Source organism: Juglans regia, chromosome 7 (genome assembly GCF_001411555.2).
Source record: "Juglans regia cultivar Chandler chromosome 7, Walnut 2.0, whole genome shotgun sequence".
Classification (NCBI taxonomy): Eukaryota; Viridiplantae; Streptophyta; class Magnoliopsida; order Fagales; family Juglandaceae; genus Juglans; species Juglans regia.
Genome location: NC_049907.1, coordinates 7,260,400 through 7,284,605, shown reverse-complemented (window position 1 = coordinate 7,284,605; position 24,206 = coordinate 7,260,400). Strand labels below are relative to the sequence as shown.

The window sequence follows — 24,206 nt, the reverse complement described above, 5'->3', positions numbered from 1 at the left end:
GCACATACTTATGCATTAATTCTTAATTTCTTAAAGAATAATGCCTCCCGCTGGGGGCTAGCTCTGGCACGTGTTTTTATGTATTTTTTTTAGTTTTTTTTCATATAAATTTTTTAATAGTTTTAAATATTTAGAAAAAATAAAATAAAATAAAATTCTTAATATTATTAAAAAATATTTTCTTAATCACGAAGTAAAAAAAATAATTTTTTATCTTATTTTATGATTAAAGAAGTATTTTTTAATAATTTTTTTTACTTTTTAATTTAAAAAATATTTTTAATAATATTCTAAATTTATTTTATTTTTTTAAAAATATTAAAAAATTTATATAAAAAATATATATGAAAGCTCCAGCGGAAACTCGCATTGACCTTTCTAAAAATATATGGGACACACGATTTTCACGTTCCGTCACATAATGTTTATGTACCATAACACACAATAATCATAATTTCAACGTGGTCTAATCAGACTTGGTCAGCCCGATGCCCAAAATAGTTGCAGTATGCGCCTCATTAGCTAGGTCACCTCAGCAATCAGGTCCAGAATCTTATTCTATGCCGCGAACCACTCAATCCCCCAACTTTCTCCCCCGCCAGAAGATATCATCTCATCGAAAGGCGAGACGACAACGGAAACTGTCGGCACTTTCTTTCGCCGTTGATCGAAATCATGTCGTCCATGGACGCCGAAGCAGGTGAGAGAAGCTATGGCCTCGTTTGGTTGCCTAGAAAATGAAATAGAAAAAGGAATTGGCTGATAGAGTGAAATGATAATGATGCGTGCGAACCGAGTGTTTAATTTCTTGTCGAATGGTTTGATAGTTTTGTTTGTGTTTGTTTCGCAGTGATTGAGTTTTTTGGCTGCGTCGCGTTGCTACAACGGCTACCGGGCTCGTCTCTTAAGAAGATAGCAGGAGTTGTCCTAGTCAAACGATACGGTGATTTCGAATTCTGATCAATTCTTTCTTTCTAAAAATTACTTTTAGTTCATGAATTAATGTATGGAACTTTGCTGCTTTGCCCGATTCGTTTTTCTTAATTTATCTAGTGCCATTTGGCATAAAGATTCATTTTCTTACGAACCCCAAACAGAGTTTGATCATTTCGATGCCAATCGATAAAGCATTCCACCATTTGTTTTATTTTTTTTTCTGGGGATTAGCAATGAGCAATGACCTATTTAATATATTCGGTTGCAGTTGCTGGTGAGTATGTTGTTCGCGAGGGTGAAAGTGGAGATGGAGTTTACTTTATTTGGGAAGGAGAGGTAAGCTTCCTTGAGATTGTGATGACCACTTTCCGAAAATGATAAGTTTAAAGCAGTTAAAGTTTAATCTCCTGGTTCACAGGCTGAAGTTGTCGGATCCTTAGCTGGCGATGAAGAAAGTCGTCCAGAATTCCAATTGAAGCGATATGATTACTTTGGTTACAGTGAGAAACTTCTATTAATATTTTTATTATAAGCTACTTTTTGTGTATTATGTGGTTTTGTTTTTCTCGTTATTAACTTCTGAAGTTACTAACAAAAAATTATATCATCTAAAGCATGTGGGCAGTTCGCATTTGAAGATTGTTTATTATAAATAGGTTTAAATGCATTTTACAACGTTATTACTCAGGATCTCTTTAGATAATGTTTTTTGTGAAGTGGTGTAAGGAGGCTGCTATATTGATACTTTTTGTCATGCATGCAGTAGTTTCATATAAGTTGTTGCTAATATTGGTCAATGGTCTTAAGTTTATCTGGCTTCTTGCCTTACTTTCTGTGAATATACGCTCAAGAGTCAAGATACTGCGGACAATTATGTGTAAATGGGATGGGGGAATCAGTGGATTACCTTTTACTTCAATGCGAGGTAGCCACCTCTTTGTGGCAAGCAGTGCTTAGCCCATATGGGCTAGTATAGGTGATGCCCAAAAGAGTGGTGAATGTCTTGGCATGCTAGAAAGGGTGGTTTTGAGAGTCATCACAGTGAAACCCTATGGAAAATGACCTAAATTTTCTTGATGTGGTGGATATGGGGGAGAAGAAATGCTTGAAATTTTCAAGACAAATGAAGAACAGTGGAAGAGTTCAAGGCTTTATTTTTTTACTACTCTTTTAGTCTTTACCACCGGGCGAGAGCCCAACTTTGTGCTCCCAATTTTAGTATGTAGGAGTTTTTGTTTTTCTCCCCCCTCTCTCTTTTGGTGTACTTTAAGTATACCCTCTGTGTACCGTGATAATGCCTATTCTTATTTTTCTTGATTATCAATAAATTTTTCGTACTTATCAAAAGAAAATTATGTGGAAGAATAACTTGAACTTGTGTTGGCAGGCACACCTACATCAGTTCATCACGTAAATGTAATTGCTTTGTCTAAGGTAGCTGCAATCAAAATACACAAACGTGTTTCATTTTCTTTTTCTGTTGCTTTCCCATAACATATGCATCATGTAGATTGCTCATGCTTATGAGATTGTAAAAATCTATTTACAAGCCTATTTTCTGGCACACCGTACTCACCATTGTAGTGGGCCTCTCAATGATAAAAAATGACTTTTAATTTTTTTACAACTATAATGAGTTCCACAGCAAGTGGTAACTACCTCTAGATAATGTTTTTTTTATCAGTAAATAAGAATTTTATTAAAATAGGCGAAGCCAATTTACCTTAGATAATGTGAATGTGTGTCTGCAGTTTTAGTACCTGATGTGCTGTTTGTTATGGCAGCTGACATGCTTGGTGCTACCCCATGAGCACTGTAGTTTGCTGCTGACAAAGTCGATATGGAGTGCTGATAACACTCTAGAGACGTGCTCACTTGTGGAGAGTATACTACACTTGGAGCCAATAGAAGTACGTTTCCTGAAAGTTGTCTGAGAATCTTCTCTTGTGGATGTTTGGTGCTTATGCTTCTGCGATGGAGCACTTATAGATGAACTTTTCTTTGTAGCATATCTTTTTCATTCTTTTAACAAGTACAAATAGGCATATTGTGACTTTGTTATTGTATTCACATTTACTTCATTTATTTATTTATTTATGTAGATATGTTAATCTTTAAAATTATTATTTTTGATCAGTAAATAAGAATTTTATTGATAATAGGCGAAGCCAAGAGCATGAGACATATACAAAAGCCACACCTAGGCATGACTGTCTAAAGATATAAGAAAATCATGTACATTCATGTTATTAAAGCCTATTACAATCGACCAATAGAATAAAGTGTGAAGAGAAAAAAATTTAAGCTCGTCCATTGTCCATTCACGATCCTCAAAACTCCGACCGTTCCTCTCCATCCATATGCACCACCATAGGCAGGTCGGTATCATCTTCCACATAGTTGCAATTTGAGAGCTAACCCGGATGCCTTGCCAATTGGCCAAAAAGTCAACAACTCTTCTTGGCATTACCCAAATAAGTCCCACTCTCACAAAGATATTGTTCCATAAACTCATGGCTGTATCACAATGCAATAATAGGTGATCCACAGACTCACCCCTTTTCTTACACATGTAACACCAATCCAATACAACAGGTCAGCGTTTCCTTAGATTATCTAAGGTGAGAATCTTCCCTAACGAAGTTGTCCATACAAAAAAAGAAGCTTTTAGGGGGGGCCTTACTCTTCCATATGTTCTTCCATGGGAATGTTTTTGTAGAGTGTCATAAGAGACTTATAGTATGACTTACAGTAAATCTTCCCTTCTTGGATGGCAACCACATCATCTTATCCGCTCCTTTAGTCACTCTACAATTGTTCACAAGATCGAAAAAATTTGTAAATGTTTCAATGTCCCAGTCTTGGGCAGCTTTAAGGAAAATGATGTTCCATTGGAGAGAGCCACTAGAGAAATCCATAAGCTCTGCTACTAAGGCCGCCTTTCTTTGTGCAATGCTGTGTAGTATTGGGTAGGCTTCTTTAAGGATTTGATCTCCACACCGTAAGTCATTACATAATTTAATTGTAGAGCCACCAACTACAAAATGTGTTGATCGATGAAGATTGATCCAACCTCTTCTAATGTGTTTCCAAAGCCCCAGCCCATGTGGTCCACTCACCTCATTCGAGCACCATTCTCCCCACAATCCACCATATTTTTAATCTATGATCACTCTCTATAAAGCTCTCCTCTCTTCGTGATATCTCTATAACCATTTACGCAATAAAGCCTTGTTGAAAACCAACAAATTTCGAATTCCCAACCCGCCTTCGCGCATAGGGGTAGAAACAGTAGCCCAATTCACCAAATGAAACTTGAATTCTTCGTTTATTCCCCCCCCTCTCCATAGGAAATCTCTTCGCAATTTCTCTAAACGGTGAGCCACCTTGTATGGTATTGGAAACAAAGATAAGTAGTAAGGAGGTTGGATAGAATACTTTTGATCAACGTAAATCTACTACCTTTGAACAAATAAAGCCTCTTCCAACTTGCTAGTTTGTGCTCCATTTTTTCCGACACCCTATCCCATATAGACTGCGACTTAAAGGAGGCACCCAATGGAAGGCCAAGATACTTCATTGATTGAGTGGAGACTTTGCATCCCAAGATATTAGCCAAGCTCAAAACACTTGGAACATTTCCAACTGGAACTAATTCTGACTTGGTAAGATTCACTTTCAAGCCTGATGCCGCTTCAAAGCAAAGTAAAAGTGCCCGCAAAGCTTGAATGTGATTATGACTAGCCCCACATAATACAAAAGTGTCATATGCAAATAAGAGGTGGGTCATGTCAAGTGTGCCGATTCTTGCATCCCCAACAATAAAGCCAGATTGAAATCCCCCTTCCATGGGACTTGCAATCATTTTACTAATAGCTTCCATCAAATAGTAATGGAGATAAGGGTTCACCTTGCTTCAAGACCCCTTGAACTTCCGAAGAAACCCATTGGTGTACCGTTTACCAAAATAGAGAAATGTATGGTGGAGATGCAAAATTTGATCCAAGAACACCATTTCGCTCCAAGTCCACACCTCTCAAGCATGTGTAACAAAAAATTCCAGTTTACACGATCATATGCCTTCTCCATGTCAAGTTTGCATAATATTCCTGGTTCACCCGACTTGATGCGACTCTCCAAACATTCGTTGACAATGAGCACCGAGTCAATATTTGCCGACCTCATATGAATGCATTTTGGGGCTTGGATACAATCTTCTCCAATACTGTACTCAATCTATTGGCCAATACCTTCGAAAGGATTTTGTACATACTACTTACCAAGCTAATAGGACGAAAGTCTTTAATCTCCACCGCCCCTTGCTTATTTGGAATAAGAACAATGAAGGTAGCATTTAGGCTTTTTCCAAACTTACCTCGTTCATGAAACTCATGGAAGAAGCTCATGATGTCACTTTAACTACCTCACAACATGCCTTAAAGAAGGCCATAGTGAACCTGTGCGGACCTGAGCTTTGTCACCTGCTATACTTCTTACCACCTTGCAAATCTCCACCTCCTCAAATGGCCTCTCTAGCCAACTTGCTTCTTGCTGGTCAATTGACTAAAAAACAAGGCGATCCAGACATGGTCTCCAAGAAATTGCTCCGAATGTAGTCGTGCATAGTACTTGGTAATGTGACCCGTGATCTTAGTCGGATTCAATATAGGTGCCGTTTGGATAGTGAGTTGAGATAAGATGAGTTGAGATGAAAGTTGAAAGTTAAATAAAATATTGTTAGAATATTATTTTTTAATATTATTATTGTTTTGGGATTTGAAAAAATTGAATTTTTTATTAAATTTTATGTGAGAATTTGAAAAAGTTGTAATGATGAAATGAGATGAGATGAAACACTTCTTGTATCCAAACCGGGCAGTAATCCTCCCATCTACTGATAAGGACTCAATGATATTGTGTCTTCTATGTGAATTAGCCGTGTGATGGAAGAACTTGGTGCATTCATCCCCTTCTTTTAACCATAAAGCCCTCGATTTTTGTCTCCATGAAGTCTTTTCCATTAAAGTCAACCTTTCAATATCCAAGATGAGATGCTTATTGTGAGCATTCTATTCTTCTAAAAGCCCCCTCTCCTCCTCCACGTCCTCCAAGCCCTGTAATTCGCTGATGAGGGACTTTTTTCGGTGTTCCACATTCCCGAAAATCTGCTCATTCCACTTCTTTAAGTCCACTTTGAGAACCTTTAGCTTCAAGCCAACACATAACTCGGGTTGCCCTGTATGAGATAGGAAGACCACCATTGTCTAACTTGCTCAACGAAGCCTTTTGATTTCCGTCACATGTTCTCAAACTTAAAGTATCTTTTACCTCCTTGGATGCCTCCACAATCAATGAGAATGGGGAAGTGATCTGAACATAAACTTGTAAGCCATTTTTGGATTAGGTCCGGAAAATGTGCTTTCCAATCGGGCGAAATAAGGAATCTATTAATCTTAACCAAGCTGGATGTTCTCTATTACTGGACCATGTGAATGTACCACCCATTAGAAGAATGTCCATAAGTTCTTGCTCACAAATAAATTTAGAAAAATCCGTCATTGCTGAGCTAGAGCTAGGACCTCCCATCCGAGAACCCCTTTTACGTTTGAAATGGACATTCCTGGCTTCAATCTCCACCGGCGGCGTCACCTCTAGTAAGCCGTTGACCATTGGCCCACCCACCAGATCTCCTGCTCCCGGCGATGGCTTCTGGGTTGTCACCGGCTCCTTTTGGCCCTTTTTTGTTACCGGCAAGCCTCTCATACCTCCGAAACATATTGTCTCGGCTACAAACTCCATTGGCGTCATCATCTCTGGCGACCCATTGTCTTGGGCTTCACCCACCAGTTCACCTTCCTGTCTCGTCAGTGAGTTCTGTGTGGTCGCCGATCGGTGCTTGGCGGCATATCGTTGCCTATAGCAGGCACACGACCCTTTTTGGGAGGCCTCTAGTTTTTAGCCTGCCAGCTTTTGGGCTGGCTGGGGCTTTCCCTTCTTCTCGGCCTGAGTGTAACACCTTTCCTGACCCATCCTATTTTTGCTTGGCCCACTTTTGCCCAAACCTGAGGATGATGGGCTTAAGCCCAAGCCCAAGCCCAAGCCAGCCGATTACTAAGCTTTTTAACTGTATCAAATCTTTTTTAAGGGAAAGATCTTCATCCCTCACCTTGTATCCTCTCTTGGTCAGAAAGCTTCTTTCCGTTATAGTGCTATTTTTGTAGACTTGAGTAAGTGGCACACATCTCCTTCTATCTCACTCAACGGCTATCTCCTTTGCTTTCAAAATCCCATAACTGCCCTCCACCCTGGGTACCGCTGCTGCTGCTTCTTCCCGAGCTTCGTGACTGCCAGCAGCAAGCCCTTATGACTGAACCACCTCTGCGTAAGACTTAGGCATAGTGTTGAGTTTTGAGACCTTGACAGCCCAACCTTTCTCTCCTTCCCCCAGCTGCCGTAAACTTCCCATTGTGCAACCACCATTTTGTTCCACCCTTTCCCCTCCATGTCTTTTGGTATGAAAATGAAATTCTGTTGGCGACCATTGCCATATACCTACCCTGAGCATTGCAGCATCTCTAGGCAATGTAACTTCTGTTACCATCCATGTATGTTGCAAAGAACTCCTTATCTCTAGTCGAACATGCCTCAAGGGCTCTAAAGAACCAATTCACCGTGGACATTCTAGGACTAATGCTTTTGTAACCTTCCAACTTTTCTCCGTTATGCATCGGCTACCTTCCTTAGTTAATTCAAAAACTTTAGATTCTATAAGAATCTGTTTTGAGAAAACCATGATTATCTCGTAGTTAAGCACTAGAGATGATCATCAATGAGAAAGTGTACGTAGAGGAAACAAATAGAGAGTAACCTAGCTTAATTTTAAAGACGTGACACTGCAAAAATGTCGCTCCTTTAAATTAATTTGTAGAAAGGTTTGTTTTTACTTATAAAAAAAAAATTAATTTGTAGAAAGGCGCAGTCCAAGTACAATGAGATGTGTACAAGAAAGTCATCTAGCTATAAATAGACAGAGATACTAGATAATCATGGAGAGTAAGCCCATCAAAGTCTATGGATGTCCTCTAGAGGAGTAGGGTCTAGAGGAGTAGGGTGTTGAAAAAGAAAATCTTGAGCTCCTCTGTCGTTCATTCCTGATTCTCAAAATTTCTATTATTCCTTTCTCTCCAAATACATTTGTTGAAAGCTAATAAATATTCATATAAAATATTGGGGACATTATACTTTTCACTTACAAACTGCCTCCTATTTTTCACTTTACTCACTCCGAACTATCAAAAGTTTCAATTTACACATTTCAATCTTCACTCTCGGCTGACATCTGGTTGTTAAGATGAACTAAAAATTGACCACAGGGCACAATCTTAAAAACTAGATCTTAACCAAGGGTGAAAATAAAAAGATATAGGTATTTTTAGGTGAATCTTTTGGTAGTTTGGGATGTAGAATGAAAAGTAGTCAGTAGTTTGTGGGTAAAAAGTGTAATTCCGCTTAAAATTTATTATACTTATCAACAAATATAAATAACAATACATATATAGCTTTTAAGGAAGGTAATTCATAAGCCTAGTGTGGAAATATTGGAAATAGTAAAGATCAAATCACTATATTGAACTCATGAAGATTTAGGTCCGAGCTTTTATTGTTTGAGGAGTAACTTTTGTTCCAAGCTTTTTGGGGTCAGGTGCACCACTCTTTCCTTTTCATTCACATGGTTGATGCTACATCCTTCTTTTTTAAGTCTTCACCATTTGAACATCCCTTTGAATTTGCATGGGACGCAATACCAGTGAGAGCCAAATTTTCTATTGGACCTTCTCTTGTCCTTTGAGGCCTTTACAATTCTACTTGTAAGCAGTCCTTCACAGTGCTGTATTCATTGCTCTTCATTGTAACCCTATACACAAAATTGTGGAAGGCTTTCTGAGGGATAGGTTATATGTGGCCAAAGATATTGGTCAACGACTCAATATAAACTGAAATAAGCTGAAATGCTCCAACACAAGCTGAAGTGAACTGAGATGATTGACATGGGCTGACACTTGTCCATCTTAGTCTCCAGCAGTTGTCTATTCTGACCTGAAACAAAATGAAATAAAATTGACCTAGAGAGAAAAAAGGAAAATTAAATTGACAGCTTTGGTTCTTGCTTTTTTTCTTTTTTTTTTGTAGGCAATAATATTAGAAACAAAAAACTGGTTCTTGCTGCTTAGACTCATAGGGATATGAATTTCAACATTTTAATTGTTTTCTCTTGCATTTCATTTTCTGTGCACAGATTTTTAGGCTAAATAAGATCAAGTTTCTCTTGTATCACCTTATAGAAATTATTTAATGTTACAGGAAATGTTGTCATATTCCCATATAGAGAGAGATTCTGAGTTATTGTTTATGCTAAGATTTCTGTGTTCTTTTTCCCTCTTGAAGTTAAACATATTCCGGGGGATCACCTTGCCAGATGCACCGAAGTTTGGAAAGGTTTTTGGAGGGCAACTTGTTGGACAGGCAAGATCAAGCTACCTTCTTTTTTTCTTTTCTGATGCATTCAACTGGCACATATTTGTAAAACAAATTTCCCATAAACATGGGAATTTAGTATCCGCATGTTATGACAGCCTTTAATAAGGCAGAATCTTGCTCTTACCTATTTTATACATGTGCAACCCACACATCTCATCACTTGCAAATTCTCTAAGATCATCTCTTTCTACAAGCTGTGAAATTTTTACTTTATTGGAATGTTCTATAAACTTGAATGGTGAAAATGCAATATCTGCTTGAAGATCTACATATATGTACACACTCATTTTAACGTCAACATGGTGCTTCATCTTGAGACTATCTTTAGAGAAGTCTCAAGGCAGTCAAGGGAATTATTGACTTATATTTCTTAAATCCATATTCCATTTTGCCTTAATTTACTCAACCAAAATGGCAGTATTATATACATATATGTATCACACATATATGTATATATTTCTTTGATAAGTAACAATACTGAATTTTATTAAAAGTGCAAAAGGGTGCTACCCAAGTACAGTAGAAGGTATATATGGGAGAATGCCTATCTAAGAAGGGGAAAGAGAACAGGAGTTTAGAAAACCTGCAAAAGAGGAAAATCTAGTAGTGTTGTGGATGGCTGACCATTCATACAAAGATCAAGCATACAATTTTTTTTTTAACTCCGGTGACATTTTCTCATGGTCTTTAAAATTGTGGATGTTTCGTTTGTTCCAAATACACCGCATTAAGCACTTCGAAGCCATCTTCCATACATTACTTCCTTCCAGTCCACCTCTCCAAATTGCCAATAGCTTCACCTCCCTTTTGGGCATCAACTACTTAATCTGCAGGAGGTGAAAAATCAACACCCAAACCATAGCAGTATGTCATTTATAGAGTAACATTTTTATAGGGTTTCTTGGCATCTGAATTTATCTGTTCATGATTTCAAGTTAAGATAAACTTGTTTTTATTGCATTGATTCATCAACTTTTATTAGTGTCTCTTGGCTACCAACTATAAGAATATTCATCCAATTCTTATCTTGCATTATTATGTTTTGGGGAAAGTATCTGCAGCTCAAAGTGTTATTTTAGACATCTTTGAGTTTTCTAGTTGGACACGGATGTCAAATGTGACATCGAATTAAAAGTATTGTGTGTATAGATATATACATTTTTTTTACATACTGACTTTAAGATGATGTGTGATGTGTAGGCACTCGCTGCTGCATCAAAAACTGTTGATTGCCTAAAGGTTGTCCATAGTTTGCATACATATTTTCTTCTTATCGGGGATTTTGACAGTAAGTATCTTATTTGAGCTTGATTGAAGCTTTTGTGCATAATGCTTCTCTCAAATGTTGTTATTTCCTCTATTTCATTTTTTATCCATATTTTCTTTAGTAGGATGTTCCATAAAAGACATGAACTTTCCAGAACCAGTGGGTACATTTATGCGACTTCCAGAAACCATCCTTGTTTTTTTGAATTAGAATGCTATGACATACTAAACAGAGACGAGGTACTTTTGCAGAGGAAAAAAAATTATATTTGAATGTGAAAGCCATAAATGATGTTCCCTTGAAAAGTTAGATTTTTGAAGATGGACAGACAAGCTATGTAAATAAAAGGCTGGTTCATAAGATTGGTGGCTATATGCACAGAATTACTTGTCTTTGAGCCTCTTTTTGTCAGCCTTTGCATCAAATAGGAAAAATTTCTTTTTGAGTGCAAAAGCCATAAGTGCTGTTCACCTGGAAATTCAGATTTTTTGAAGATGGACAGACAAGCTATGTGAATAAATGGTTCAGAAGACTGATGGCTATATGGACAGACTTGATTTGACTGAACATGTGATTGGAGGTCCCTAGTTGGCTCCGCATTAAGTTTAGGCTGTGTTTCAAAATTTCTTTCTGTGTTTAAGCTTGCTTATCTTTCAGCCTCTTGTTGTCTGTAAAAGATCCACAGTATTCTTCATTTCGAGAGAACCGTGATGAAGTAGAAGTATGAACTACCCATGGCTTTCTGATGATTTGAGTGCTTGAAGTTCACATGTCAAACTTCTGATTCAACATGCTGTATATTCAAGCCGTTTGAGTATATACTGTTGCTTCTTCATGAGTTTTTTTACCTTTATAGTTTTAACCCACAGCTTAAATTTATTGCATTAAGATACTTTAAATTTACTGGTACCTTGTTAAATTATCCTTTTCATAAAAAATAACAAATAAGTCAGAAAGTTATTAAGGGTAAATATGCTTTTGTAGTGCCGATTTTATATCAAGTTCATCGACTGCGTGATGGCAAAAGCTTTGCTACCCGAAGAGTAGATGCAATTCAAAAGGGAAACATCATCTTCACATTGCTCGCTTCATTTCAGGTATGCAGTTGGATGCAATATTTTCTGTCAGTTGGATTTGGAATTTTGGCCAGTGGTTCTAAAACTCTCTGATAAGCATGCACTTTGCTTCCCTTGATATGCTAAATATAAATGTGTCTGAAGATGGCACACATGAAAATTATTTTGGTCGCAAGTATAATTGGGTTAAGTTGATTTTCCAGAAAGATGAAGAAGGGTTTGATCACCAGGAAGCAACAATGCCTTCTGTACCTCTGCCAGAGATGGTAACTAATTCGTGGCTTCCTTTTTTTTAATTAAGTGTTTCCTATATATTTCTGTTGTAATTATTGAACTCTGACTTTCAGCTTTTGTCAATGGAAGAGCTACGCGAGACACGGCTTACTGATCCGCGCCTTCCAAGGTAAGATTTTGTATGCGATTTGTAGTTCTCTGCTATCTGCCTTTGCATATGATTCTTTATCTCCACTTGGTAGATATAAATAATTCTTCTTTCCTCTGTTGTTGCATTTTGTTGTATGATTGTTTTGTTTGTAAGTCTCTGGTTGATGTGCATTTTTGCTCTGTATGAGGGTGATGGTAACTTGGCTATTTGATGAGGAAAACCATTAACCATACCCTATGGGTGCCTTTGCCGCTCCCTATGAAGCCTTGACGTTGCATCCAATCATTCAGAGCTATTAGGTTTAAAAGAATTACTTGTGGAATCTGTTTATGCATTGCTAAATAAAAAATATGGCGGAATTATTAAGTTCTTTATTTTTTGTTTTGTGACTTCTGATACATTTGGTACAGTTAATGGTTTATTTTCTACCTGGCTATAGAAACAAATGTTCTTGTGTTTGTTTTTTTATTGGCACCGGGTGTTCGGGAACAGCGTCCCGACTAATCTCAAGGGTGCACATGCATTTGGCAAGGAGTTTCCCGCAAGTGCACTTCGGGTAATTTAAGGAAAAAATATCCCAGTCCGATGGTCTCTAAAGATTGTTTGCGCATCCAAGGGGATTTGAACCTTAGACCTGGGGGAGCATACCCCCAAGCCCAAGGATTTACCACTTGAGCCAACCCCTAGGGATTGTTCTTGAGTTTGTTATACAGTCATAAATATGAATAAATGTTTTACGAGTACCTACAAGATGCATACTTTTGTACCAGGCATTTAAAACAGCTGTTCTTATGACATAAATGAGTAAAATGCACAGATGCAATCATGCAAATAAACCATGCTTTCTTCCACATTGGGTCCTGTTGTGGTAGAAGATTGTGAGACTCCTCCTGTAAAGGAAACCAGGATAGCCTGAAGTGCTGAAGCCTAAGAATGTTGTGTGAACCATATTCACGTGTATATATTCTGTCTATCAAAGATATGCAGCAGAAAAGTTAGCTATACTTATGACTTGTCATCTTTGTGAAATTGACTTTTTTTTGGATAAGGTAAATTATATTCGAGGCACAAATGGGTGCAACTGACGTACACAAAGTATACGATAGGAAACACTGAACTATAGGGATTAAGAAATATAATGGCGAAAGTGTTGCTTATAAAAAAAAAATAGTGAAAGTGATTTTTTTGATACTAGTAATAATGTGCTTCTAACTAAAAGAGTGGCATTGGATATTCTTAAGTAGTTCTTTGCTGTTCTCCTTACGTTTATTTTCAGTTGTTTTTCCCCTTATGTGTATTTTTCCCCAATTATGAGGGAGTTTCCTTGTTATTTATTGTACCTAAACGATCATATTTTAATTGCGAGCCTAACAATTGAATGTGTAAAGGTTTTGTTTGGGTGGATTATTGAATCTAAAGTTTCCACGTTAAATGAATAAAATGTAAGTTTTTGTTGATTCAGGACTTATCGGAACAAGGTGGCCACATCCAAATTTGTCCCTTGGCCCATTGAGATACGTTTTTGTGAGCCCAACAATTCAACCAATCAGACTAAATCTCCTCCAAGGTTAGCCCAGTTTAGTGTTTTGGATGTCCACCTTTTCTTGTGGCTGAATATGCACATCACTTCTTTTGGAAACTTGTTTACATATGGATCTATCTTTATGTGTCGCACTCTATTGCAGTTTGAGGTTTTGGTTTAGAGCCAAAGGTAAACTCTCAGATGATCAGGCCTTGCATAGGTAAGGAAGCCTTTTTACAAATATGTACCAAGTTTTCTGATTGGTTCTGCTTTGCTTGGAGGATATAAACTGTTCTGAATGAGTCTTTTTATTGCATGAGCAGTAAGATCTAGTGTATCTTTGTCTTCTCTGATTTTGTGGAAACCTTGTACTTTGTTGATCTTTTACATTTTGATAGAGTCTGATTACGCTAACACGCCATATTATTGTTTATCTGTTCTACTAATTTACACAACCTAATTGCTAGCATTATTCAATGATCTGGAATGATAGGGGTCAGGATTAAAGATTTTAACTTGTGCTAGAGGTCAGGATGAAAATCTTTTGTTGGTGTACCAAGTCTTAAGGATGGGCAGGTTGGTATTTATACGAGTTCTTTTGACATTTTACGAGTGCAGTAATCCACCTACGTAGGACTTGCCATGACTTGTGATGTGTCTTGTAGCCTTTTTGCATATAAATCTTAAGGGCATAAGGTAAAGTTGATTAGTACATGATAGTATGACACATCACTCTTGAATTACATATCTGATTTTGACTCGTGATAATTGATGTTGTTCTGGACAAGTCCAATTTATTTTGCTTTATTTCTCTTCTAGTTTTCTTTAACATGCTGTTAGGATCACTTGCAGATGTGTTGCAGCATATACATCAGATTTAATATTTCTTAGTGTAAGTTTGAATCCCCACCGTATGAAGGGTTTGAAGACGAGCTCTGTTAGTCTAGACCACTCGTAAGTATCTCTATCCCTTAACCAAACTGTTCGACAAACACTTCAAAATTTTTATGAGAATAAGTTTATATTCAGTATAGGGCTGATAATATATGACCTCATTGTGTGATGACTGTCATCTGGTTATGCATTTGAAAAGGGTGACCGAATCATTCTTTGCTTTAACTGGTTTGAGAATTCAAATGGTAGTCACAAAATTAAGTGAGGTCACAGTTTCAGTATAGAGAACTGCTCTCTCTTTCTATGTGGATGGATTCGACCATTGAGTTGCTGAATGGGCACACTGCTCTCATTGTTTCTGGGAATGACATGGATGTATCTGTATTGAAAAACAGAAATCATCTTTAAAGTTTACATGCATGTTGTCAATTGTGATAAATGAGTTCGAGTCCACTGTCAAACTTGTCAAAAAAGAGTTTGTGTTGTAACAGTCAAAATTGTTTGAAAACTACTTCTTTGTTACTTATGTTGTATAGATTATTATAATTTATTTTCATTTCTATCTCAGAATGTGGTTCCACCGGCCTCTCAGAGCTGATGACTGGATATTATTTGAGGTACGTCATGTTGTGTTCAGCACTCATGCTCAAAGTTTTGTTGAGGTACTTATGCGTCTGGTTTCTAACAGATCCACAGTCCTACCGCCTACAATGCGCGTGGCTTTGTTTCAGGCCGCATGTTCAACAGAAAGGGAGAGGTAAAGATTTCATTATATAGTCGTAGCAGAAACAGTTCCTAAACCTGTGGTTTCGTTTCTGCTGTTGTTTCTCTCCATCCATGTGGAAGTGTGTGTTGACAAAAAGCAAAAAGGAAGGTGAAAGTCTGTTAATGAACTGATTTATGCACGTCCTGATTGCAGCTTGTTGTATCATTAGTTCAAGAGGGCCTAATCAGGAAGGCTAGAAGTCCAAATCCACCCGTTAAATCGAAGCTTTGAACTGCTTTACAATATATCATTCAGAGGAGCATTATAGCAACATCCTGGTGATTCATTTAGATGCCAAGATTTTGCCCCCCGAGTTTCCTTTTATATGCATTATTGAATGGTAAGTTACAATAGCAATTTTAATAAAAATGTGAACCTAAGAAGTTCCCCTTGCTAGTTTGGTGGATCTATTGTATACAACTTGTGTGCTGGGTTTCCTCCTCTTTAGTTATCAATAAAGTCTTATTCAAAAAAAAAAAAAAAAACTCTGGTTAAATGATGTTTAAAGATGGGGACTTTTTCTCCCTGAACAAATTGCGCATTTGTAAGATACTTGGTTAGTCATGCAATGCAACTGTTATATGCTATTTTGCTTATGAAGTTTGATGAGAAAATCTATGCCATTGGTGGATTAGGTTCACTGAACTGTAACCTGGGAACAGAGCAAGTAATGAATCATGATATGCAGCCACTAGCTCTCAAAAAAACCTCAAGCTTCCTCTCACCGGAAAAGTGACACCGGAGGAAGGGAGAAGCTCCTGGTTCTCCTGTCTCTCCCTTCGTCCCGTCCTCTAAATCTACCAACCACAACACTACACGTTCCATACCATTAGAACAGCCTCTCCACTAGCCAACAGCTCTCTCCTGACCATGCCGTTTTTGCGCTCCTTTGATCGGGGTTTTAGCGTATCCCCCACTCCCAGCATATCTTCTAGTTGTTTACTTATATTCTCTCTTATTTTCTTTCCTTCCTCCCTCTCTTAAAAATGCTTAGTCATACCAAAATAAACTTATAGAATCTGACCATGCCCCTTCTCATTTACTTTTAGCTCTGAAGTTAATAAGTCCGATTTGCTGCTACCCATCAACCCCTGCTATCGGATAAGACCTTCCATGCGCATGGCCTCACCACAGCAGGCAACGGTTCAACTATTTAGCTTTCATTTCTAGAGGAAAGTTCAATGTTTATTTTTTGGAAAATGCTAAATGTATTTACAAAAAATTTATTCTCTATATGTCAGTTATTAATATGTTAAAAATTATAAAATTTGAAATTCAAAATTTAAATTTTAAAAGAACTTTTTTGAGGGTTTTGAAGTCGCGAGTCCAATGAATTCTGCACCCAAACTAATTTCATGGTACCCTCAAAGAAGCATATTCCAGGTATTTAGTGAACATCACAATTGAATGGGACTCTCAAGGAACAATATCAGCATTGATAGAGTCAAAAAAACTCCAGATTAGATAACAGAAGGTATCATAAGGGACACAAGATTGCTGTTGGACAACTTTTTGAACTGGGAAGCAAAATAAAATACACCGTTCTCAGAATCGATGCGCGCATGATATGGCACAATGGGTAGCTTTTAATAATTTTATTGGAAGTATTCTTTTGACCAAAGTTTCTCAGTGTTTGTTGGATTTTCATAATAAAAACGATTCACTTGTTATTTTTACTTCTTTTTTTTTTTTTGAATTCTATTTTTACTTCTTTCTAATAGTTTGTAATGTTGAACTGATATATTTGTTAATGAATGTCCTTTTCTGAAGGAAAAAAAAATTCATGGTACCCTTTTTTAACTGTAATTTTAATACAATTGCCTTTTCAATTTCTCTTTTTAATTTCACCAAATGATTGCTCAAAAAAAAAAAAAAAGAGAGAAAGATACAGTTGATAAGGTGGAGTCGTGGACTGCTTGGACTTTTTGTTAAAAGTTTAGTCTTGTATTGCCACCACAATATCGTATTTGTAGCCTAACCAATCACATGATACAAAATAAAATGTCCAAAAATTAAAAATTATCACCAATTAGACACGTGTCTTATTTTTTATAGTGTATTTGATAAGAAAAAAAATATAAAAAAATTATGTACGGCGTGAAGATGATGAGCAGAAGAATTGTCTACTCACAGCTTAGCATGAGCCTAGAATTGTGTAAATAGAATGTGCTTCATTGCCTGTCTTACATCACGTGCATTAAAGTCCTATTCCTTCCGAGAAAATGAGATCTTTGTTTTCAATGTCTTTATTTTTTTGAGTGGGCTACTATGCCGGTCCACTCTTACAGCTGGTGTACTGTTTTTTTTTTTCTTTTTATTTTTTTTTAATATATTTAAATATTTTTAAAAAATAAAAAAATATATCAATACATTTAAAATTATTTACTTAATTACTAAATAAAATATATATATATATATATTTTTTTTTGCCAAGCGAGCGGTATGAGTGGGGCGGCACAGTAGTGTTTCTGTTATTTTTTAAGTACTGTCATCGCTTTCTTTGTAACGTCTCTGACTCTCAAGAAAAGAAAATACTACAGGCTCTGACTTCAACAACTCCAAAATCATCTTGTCCATGGACGCCGAAGCAGGTGAGAGAGAGCTACGGCTCCGCTTGGTTTCCCAGGAAATGAATAGAAATGTGGGTGGTAGAAGTGAGAAAACTGTGCGTGTGAATCGAGTGTTTCTTTTCTTTTTGAATGGTTTGATCGTTTTGTTTTCATCTGTGGAAATGTTCGGTGAATTTTCTTGTTTTTGTTTTGGGGCTGTTGGGGGTGGGTTTGATTAGCAGTGATCGAATTTTTGGGCTGCGTCCCGTTGCTACAACGGCTACCGGGCTCGTCTCTGAAGAAGATCGCAGAAGTTGTCCTCGTCAAACGTTATGGTGAATTCGAATTCTGATCATCATTTTCTTTAAAAGAATAAATAGTTGTGGTTCATGATTGTTTATGGAATTCTGTTGCTTTTGCATCTCTGAATTTTTCTGCTGCCATTTGACTAAATGTCACTAGCTTTTCATATGTGGACATGATTCTTCTCCTTTAGTGCCTGAATCATGAAGGCTATTGGTCTACATTCTTGCATGAAGACTGCTCCTATTCTCATATCAGTTGCATCACATTCATTCACAGAAGGCTTGTATATATAGTTGGTTAGAGTTAGAAGTGGTGGGTTCATCAATCAGTATTATAGGTCATTTGTCCTCAACATTGTTTTCGTTTAATACCATGTAATCTGTGCATATCCTCTGTGTTAATGAATGGAGAAGGTTCCCGCAAGTGTACCTCAGTTAATTCAAGGAGAAGTACCCCCAGCCCGATGGCTCCTAGAAATTGTTTGCACCCAAGAGGAAGAACACCTAGATACAATTAAGAGCTAGAGATGGAAATACCTCATGTAATTTGAAGAGGTTGACATAAAATATTTGAGCTACCTGTGCTGCTATGTAGAGATTAGAGAGAAAGATGTAATGAGCATATTTGGAAGCTTTTCAACTACTACCCACACCACAATGCTGCTGTGGGAACTCTGGAGTCCTTCCACAAAACTGACACCGAGATTAATCCAATTCTGAGTGGGAACAGGAGGTTGTAGAAGCTCCATAAAATACTTTTTTTCATTTGAGATATGTATTGTGTTACTCTGAATGAACCCACGTGGCTGTTGTGTGTGCATTGCATAACTTGATTTTGGAGTCTGTGTCAAAGGAAAGATGGACCTAAAAATTATATGGAAGAATCATATGATGCTTCTTTAATTTTCTGTTTCATTGATCCTAGACAAAGAATCAGCTGCCTTATTCTCCCTTTCCACCCTCATATTTGACTGCAAACTCATTAACATGTAATTTGGTGATTCAATTCTCTTTGAGCTGGAGTGCCCACCCTTTGCTTATAAGGTACTTTAAGCCCTGTTGATCCATTTTAATTTGCTGCCCTAAAGATAAAGTTTTCACTTCTTACTATCATTACTAAGCTAATAACTCTTTGTCATATATGGACAGAATTCTTCTCCTTTTGTGCCTGAATCATGAAGGCTATTCGTCGGCCTTCTTTCTAGAGGACTGCTCCTATTCTCATGCCGGTCGCAACACATTCTTTCACAGAAGGAATGTAAAGTTGGTTAGAGTTAGGCGTGGTGGGTTCCTCAATCAAAGTATAGGTTATTTGTCCCCCAAATTGTTTTTGTTTAATACCCTATAATCTATGCACATCTTTCATTGATAATCTGCTTTTCTCACAAATAAAATTGGGGAGGAAAATGGGCTATGGTTGGGCCAATGATCCCAATCCAAAGCATGCTTTGCATAATTCTCTATTCTGTTTTTCTGGTAATACGGATACTTAGAAGGTCCAGCACTAACCGGTTTTGAGTCCTTCTGTTAGAGGGTTTCATGGACGAGAACCCTAGGTGGTGAAAGGCCTTTGGACTCAAAGAATACATTGAGATATCTATTTATTACCTGCTGCATTATTTATTTATGTATTTTTTTTTTTTTTGGGTTTCTTTGTTTGTATGATGAAAGGGTGCTGGGGTCTCAATGAATTGTAGTAAGAGTCTCTTCTTTCCAGACTATGCAGCCTTCCGATAAGGTCCAACATAAACTGGTTTTGGGTCCTTCCATAAGGCAGTTTGATGATGGTTAACCCTAGGTGGTGGAAAACCTTTGGGCTCAGAGAATAAATCAAAATATCTATTTCTTAGCTGCTAGATTTGAGCGTATGTGTTTGTATGAGGAAAGGATGTTGGTGTCTCGACAAGTCGTAGTAAGAGTCTCTTCTTCCTAAACTAAGTAGCCTTAAATTTGTTTCCATTTTCAAAGGACACTTTAGTACGGGTTATCCCTCGTGTTAGAATATCCTTCCTCTCTCACTTAAAGTGCATAGTTTGCTTAGTGAAGTGCTGCAAAATCGAACTAAGGATCTTAACCAGTTGATGTCAAGGAAAATGTTGCTTCTAGCTAGGTTTAGTAAACAATAAGAATAGTTGGAAGGTGTTACCTTGAATGTTAACATGGACTGCATCACTGCAACCTTAGGAAGGAGGAGTCTCTCCCCATTGATACCATGACTGAAAATTTACCCTCCCTGGAATGCACTGGAATTTCATCCTTCCTTGTCACATTTACAGCAAGAAAAATGTGTACTCCCATGTCAATGAGTAAGACAAAGGAGTGATTCTCAATCTTCCCATGGTATCATAGTGCTTGGTTCAAGAGTCCTAGTGATAGCATGTAACGAAAATTCTAGTTTTTCCTCAATCTCTTTGCAGATTTCTGCATCTCACTTCAATGCCAGCTTAATTAACTGAAGTAGAGCCGAGCTCCTCCTTGGCCTCCATTTCCACACCTTCAAGTAAATAAATTTTAGGTTGTTAACACTTGCACCTAGGGTACCACTTCTCTTCTTAATTATAACACAAACCCTTCTCTTCCTTTTTCATTTGAAATTGAAAGTCTTTGGACTTGTAATATTGGTCTTCTAGTGAATTTGAGGTTGCTAAGATTTGTTGTGGTAGTGCTGGAATATACTGAGGAGAGCAAGGAAAGTGGTTGGAAGCGCTCCTGCTCCTGCTCCTGAGCCTTCAGTTCTGATGTTTTGCGCTCGAAAGTCACATTTTCCTCTTATAATTATGCCAATCCAAAGGCAGAGGTAAGGTTTGGGTTTTGAACATATTCACAGTAGTCCTTATCTTCCTTTCTACTCCGAAAATTCTTTGTTATTCTCAATTGGTGTCCGGTTTTCTTCTACTAAATTTATCTGATTAAGCTTGGTGATCATGGCTACTGGATCTTTAGAGGATGAAGGCCCAAACCTCACCATCAAGGCCATTGTGAACTCCTCCATGGTCAAGACCCTGAGTCCACCAACCAGTGATACAAGGATAGGAATTTTCCTTCCATATGGAAGGAAGCAATAAGAAGTTTGTGTTAGTCTAGTTTCTAATGATAAGTTAATAATTGTTGGGCTCTATAAATCCATCTTGCAGGGTCTTCCTCACAGAACCTAGGGAAATCTAGTCTTCTTCTCAAGTTTTCCACCCATTACCCCAAGCGAGCTGGTGGATTCCTAAAGTTCCAAACCATAGGCGGGCGGAGGCATATTCAGTAAAAATCCAGCTGGTTTATACCCGCATGTCTGTATATAAAATAACGTGTAATTAAAAATATATCATTTGAAAGTTTAAACTGATCGAGAATTGAGTCTTTAGGGTTTCATTTCGTACATCTGAAATGCAAGCTCTCTCTCTCTCTCTCTCTCTCTCTCTCTCTCTCTCTCATACATCTCTTGCTGCCAGTCAGGCCCCCGCTGTTCAGTCTTTATTTCGTGATTTCTTCTTCTTCTCTCTAGAAAAATGCCTTTGTGCCCGTTCAACTTTTGATGGCTTGGAAAGAAATTTTCCAGCTGTTTGGTAAAAATGGGTTTCCTTTTTGCAGTCTAGTCCACCACTGATCCACCACATAGCCACCTGGATAGTTTCTCTTCTTTGTCTCTGATTGATTGCACTCACTTGCTATCTTTGATTTTTTTTTTCTTTCCATTTGATGCGTAAGGTTTAATTTGTTTCTTACTCTGTCATCTCAGTGGTTTTTTCTCAAGAGAGATTCAGTTTATTGATTTGGTCATTTTTTGCTTAGTTTCCATTTGATTTGTGATAAGCCAACCTCTGAAAGAAATGTGTGCCACACAAGGGTGGCTGTGGACAAATCTAAGAAGGGCAGAGGTGCGAGAGAAGGCAAGGCAAAATCTGCCCAAAGGGGTAGGTGTCCACCTTAAACTTGGTGGAAGAGACGTCCTACAACAGAGATTAAGCCCTCTGAGATGTCCCTCGAGGAAGGAGAAACCTTTTACAAGCCAGTTAGAATAGATAGAAGGGAGGCTCAGTTACACCATCACTTCTATCTTAACTGAACCTATAGAACCAGAGTTTTAACGTTGTTTGGAAAGTTCCAAGACATTTTCAAAACCTATGGGATGACCACCCCTAGATAGCATAGTCACAAAATCCAGCTTAAAGGGGGTCCAAACAAATATGTGTGACACAACGTAGATATCCATACTTAGAGAAAAGTGATATCGAGAGCATAGTGTCAATGGACAGCTTTGCTGTCCATATTTGTTTCCATACTTGTTTCCATATTTGTTTCCTTGATTTACTCTTCAGAATAATTAGCTTAATATTTGACAGATTGTATAGGGATAGAATTAGCATATACATAGTTCTTTCCATGTATAGAATCCTTTGTACAGTTTATATATTAGAGAGAAACCACAAGGCCAATACCTTGGCTATTTTCACACAATATTTCGATGTATCTTGACACATAGTGCAGGAGATGCTTCAGGATATTAAAGCCCGTTTCTCCTTATATGCATTGTCAGTGAGAAAAGCATGTCATAGCTGGACTATATAAGGCTCTTATAGGGAGACTGTCAAATATAGATTACCACCTGTGATTCATGAACTCCTAGATGAGTTAAGTGGGCCACTATCTTCTCAAATACAGACTTAAGATCAGGTACTGGTATCTTCCCAAAACAGCCTTTAGGACTCACAAGGGGCATTACAAATTCATAGTAGTGCCTTTTGCCTTACCAATGCTCCCTCCACCTCTCAAGAATTCATGCTTAATGCATTCAAGCCAATCTCTGAAGGTTCATCCTAGTACCTTTTAATGATATCTTCAATTATGGGTAATACTCTAGTAGGTCACAATGTTTAAGGAGTCATCAATTGTTTGCTAAGGGGTCCTCAATTATGGCAATACACTAATACACCACATGAACTCAACTACTTAGGGCATCTAATATCATACGAGGGGTGAAGGGCTGATCTTTCCACAAACTCTACTATGATAAATCAGCCTATCCATACATCCCTAGTCTTATGAGAGTTCTTTGGCCTCACAAGTTAGAATGAGAAGCTAGAAATGGGTATGGGGGAGTTGTGCTTCCCTAACTGCTTCACTTCAGATTCCTTCTATTGGACAGAAAGAACTTCACAAGCCTTCAAAGAACTCAAAACAACTTCATCTATCCCGCTAGTTTTAGACCTATCTGACTTTACCAAATCTTTTATCACCAAGTGTGATGCCTTTGGAGATGGCATTGGGGCAGTTCTCGTGTAGGAGTGTATGCCCATATATTTCCTCACTCAAGTCATTAGGGGAAGAATTTACATGGCAACATACAAGAAAGAGTTATTAGCATGGGCCACAATGGTCAAAAAGTGGAGACCCTATCTTTTAGGGTAGCATTCAAAGTTAGGACTAATTCAGTAGATGAGGAAAACAAAAGACGGGAAGACTTTCCGCTTGAAGAAATTTTTGAAACTTGTGGGCAAGGTCTTTTGAAGAAGAGTGTTTGTCATGCATCTTTCATTTTTTTTTTTCTCTTGTTACACTTGCTTTCAGTGCCTGGTATTATTTAAGTTTACGCGTTTTATTTTCTTTAATTTATGCATTGTGGGTCATTTCCTTTTTACATGTTTGGGCCAGTCTTGCTGTATCAGTAGTGTCCTTGTTAGTGTGTAAGTTGTAGCCATTAGTAACTGCTCGGATCTTGTATTGTGTTTATTTTATTGTGTAAATGAAAAAGGGCATGAAGATTTGAAGCCCAATTCAGTCCTTGAGGTTCTGGCTCAACCTTTTCTATTTATTGCTAAACCTAACAGTTTGTTTAATATCTTTGGGTGTAGATGGTGGAGAGTATATCGTTTGTGAGGGTGAAAGAGGAGATGGAGTTTACTTTATATGGGAAGGAGAGGTAAGCCCAACTGAGATTGAGATGATGACCTTTTTCAAATGATTAAGTTTTAGAAAA

The 24,206-nt window shown here is 37.6% G+C and overlaps 2 protein-coding genes across 5 annotated transcripts in view; both read left to right on the top strand.

Moving 5' to 3' along the window:
• Nucleotides 1-505: 505 nt before the first annotated feature.
• Nucleotides 506-15,984, top strand: LOC109003573 (acyl-CoA thioesterase 2-like). Its single transcript, XM_018981770.2, has 17 exons — nt 506-700; nt 851-943; nt 1,205-1,272; nt 1,355-1,436; nt 2,324-2,370; nt 2,721-2,846; nt 9,382-9,459; nt 10,675-10,762; nt 11,726-11,838; nt 12,021-12,083; nt 12,165-12,220; nt 13,665-13,769; nt 13,888-13,944; nt 14,577-14,678; nt 15,187-15,235; nt 15,307-15,375; nt 15,538-15,984. Exons 1-17 carry the CDS (start codon nt 676-678, stop codon nt 15,613-15,615), a joined length of 1,299 nt encoding a protein of 432 aa, XP_018837315.2. The 5' UTR covers nt 506-675; the 3' UTR covers nt 15,616-15,984.
• Nucleotides 15,985-17,855: 1,871 nt separating this feature from the next.
• LOC109003575 (acyl-CoA thioesterase 2-like) overlaps nt 17,856-24,206 on the top strand; it is a 20,987-nt gene continuing 14,636 nt past the window's right edge. For 2 of the 4 annotated variants that reach the window (XM_035691640.1, XM_035691638.1), the window contains exons 1-3: nt 17,856-17,975; nt 18,173-18,268; nt 24,082-24,149. In XM_035691640.1, the coding sequence (XP_035547533.1) occupies nt 17,960-17,975; nt 18,173-18,268; nt 24,082-24,149 (180 nt within the window). In that variant the 5' untranslated portion in view covers nt 17,856-17,959. The remainder of the gene's footprint in view (nt 17,976-18,172; nt 18,269-24,081; nt 24,150-24,206) is intronic. The other 2 variants (XM_035691639.1, XM_035691641.1) reach the window with 2 other exon arrangements.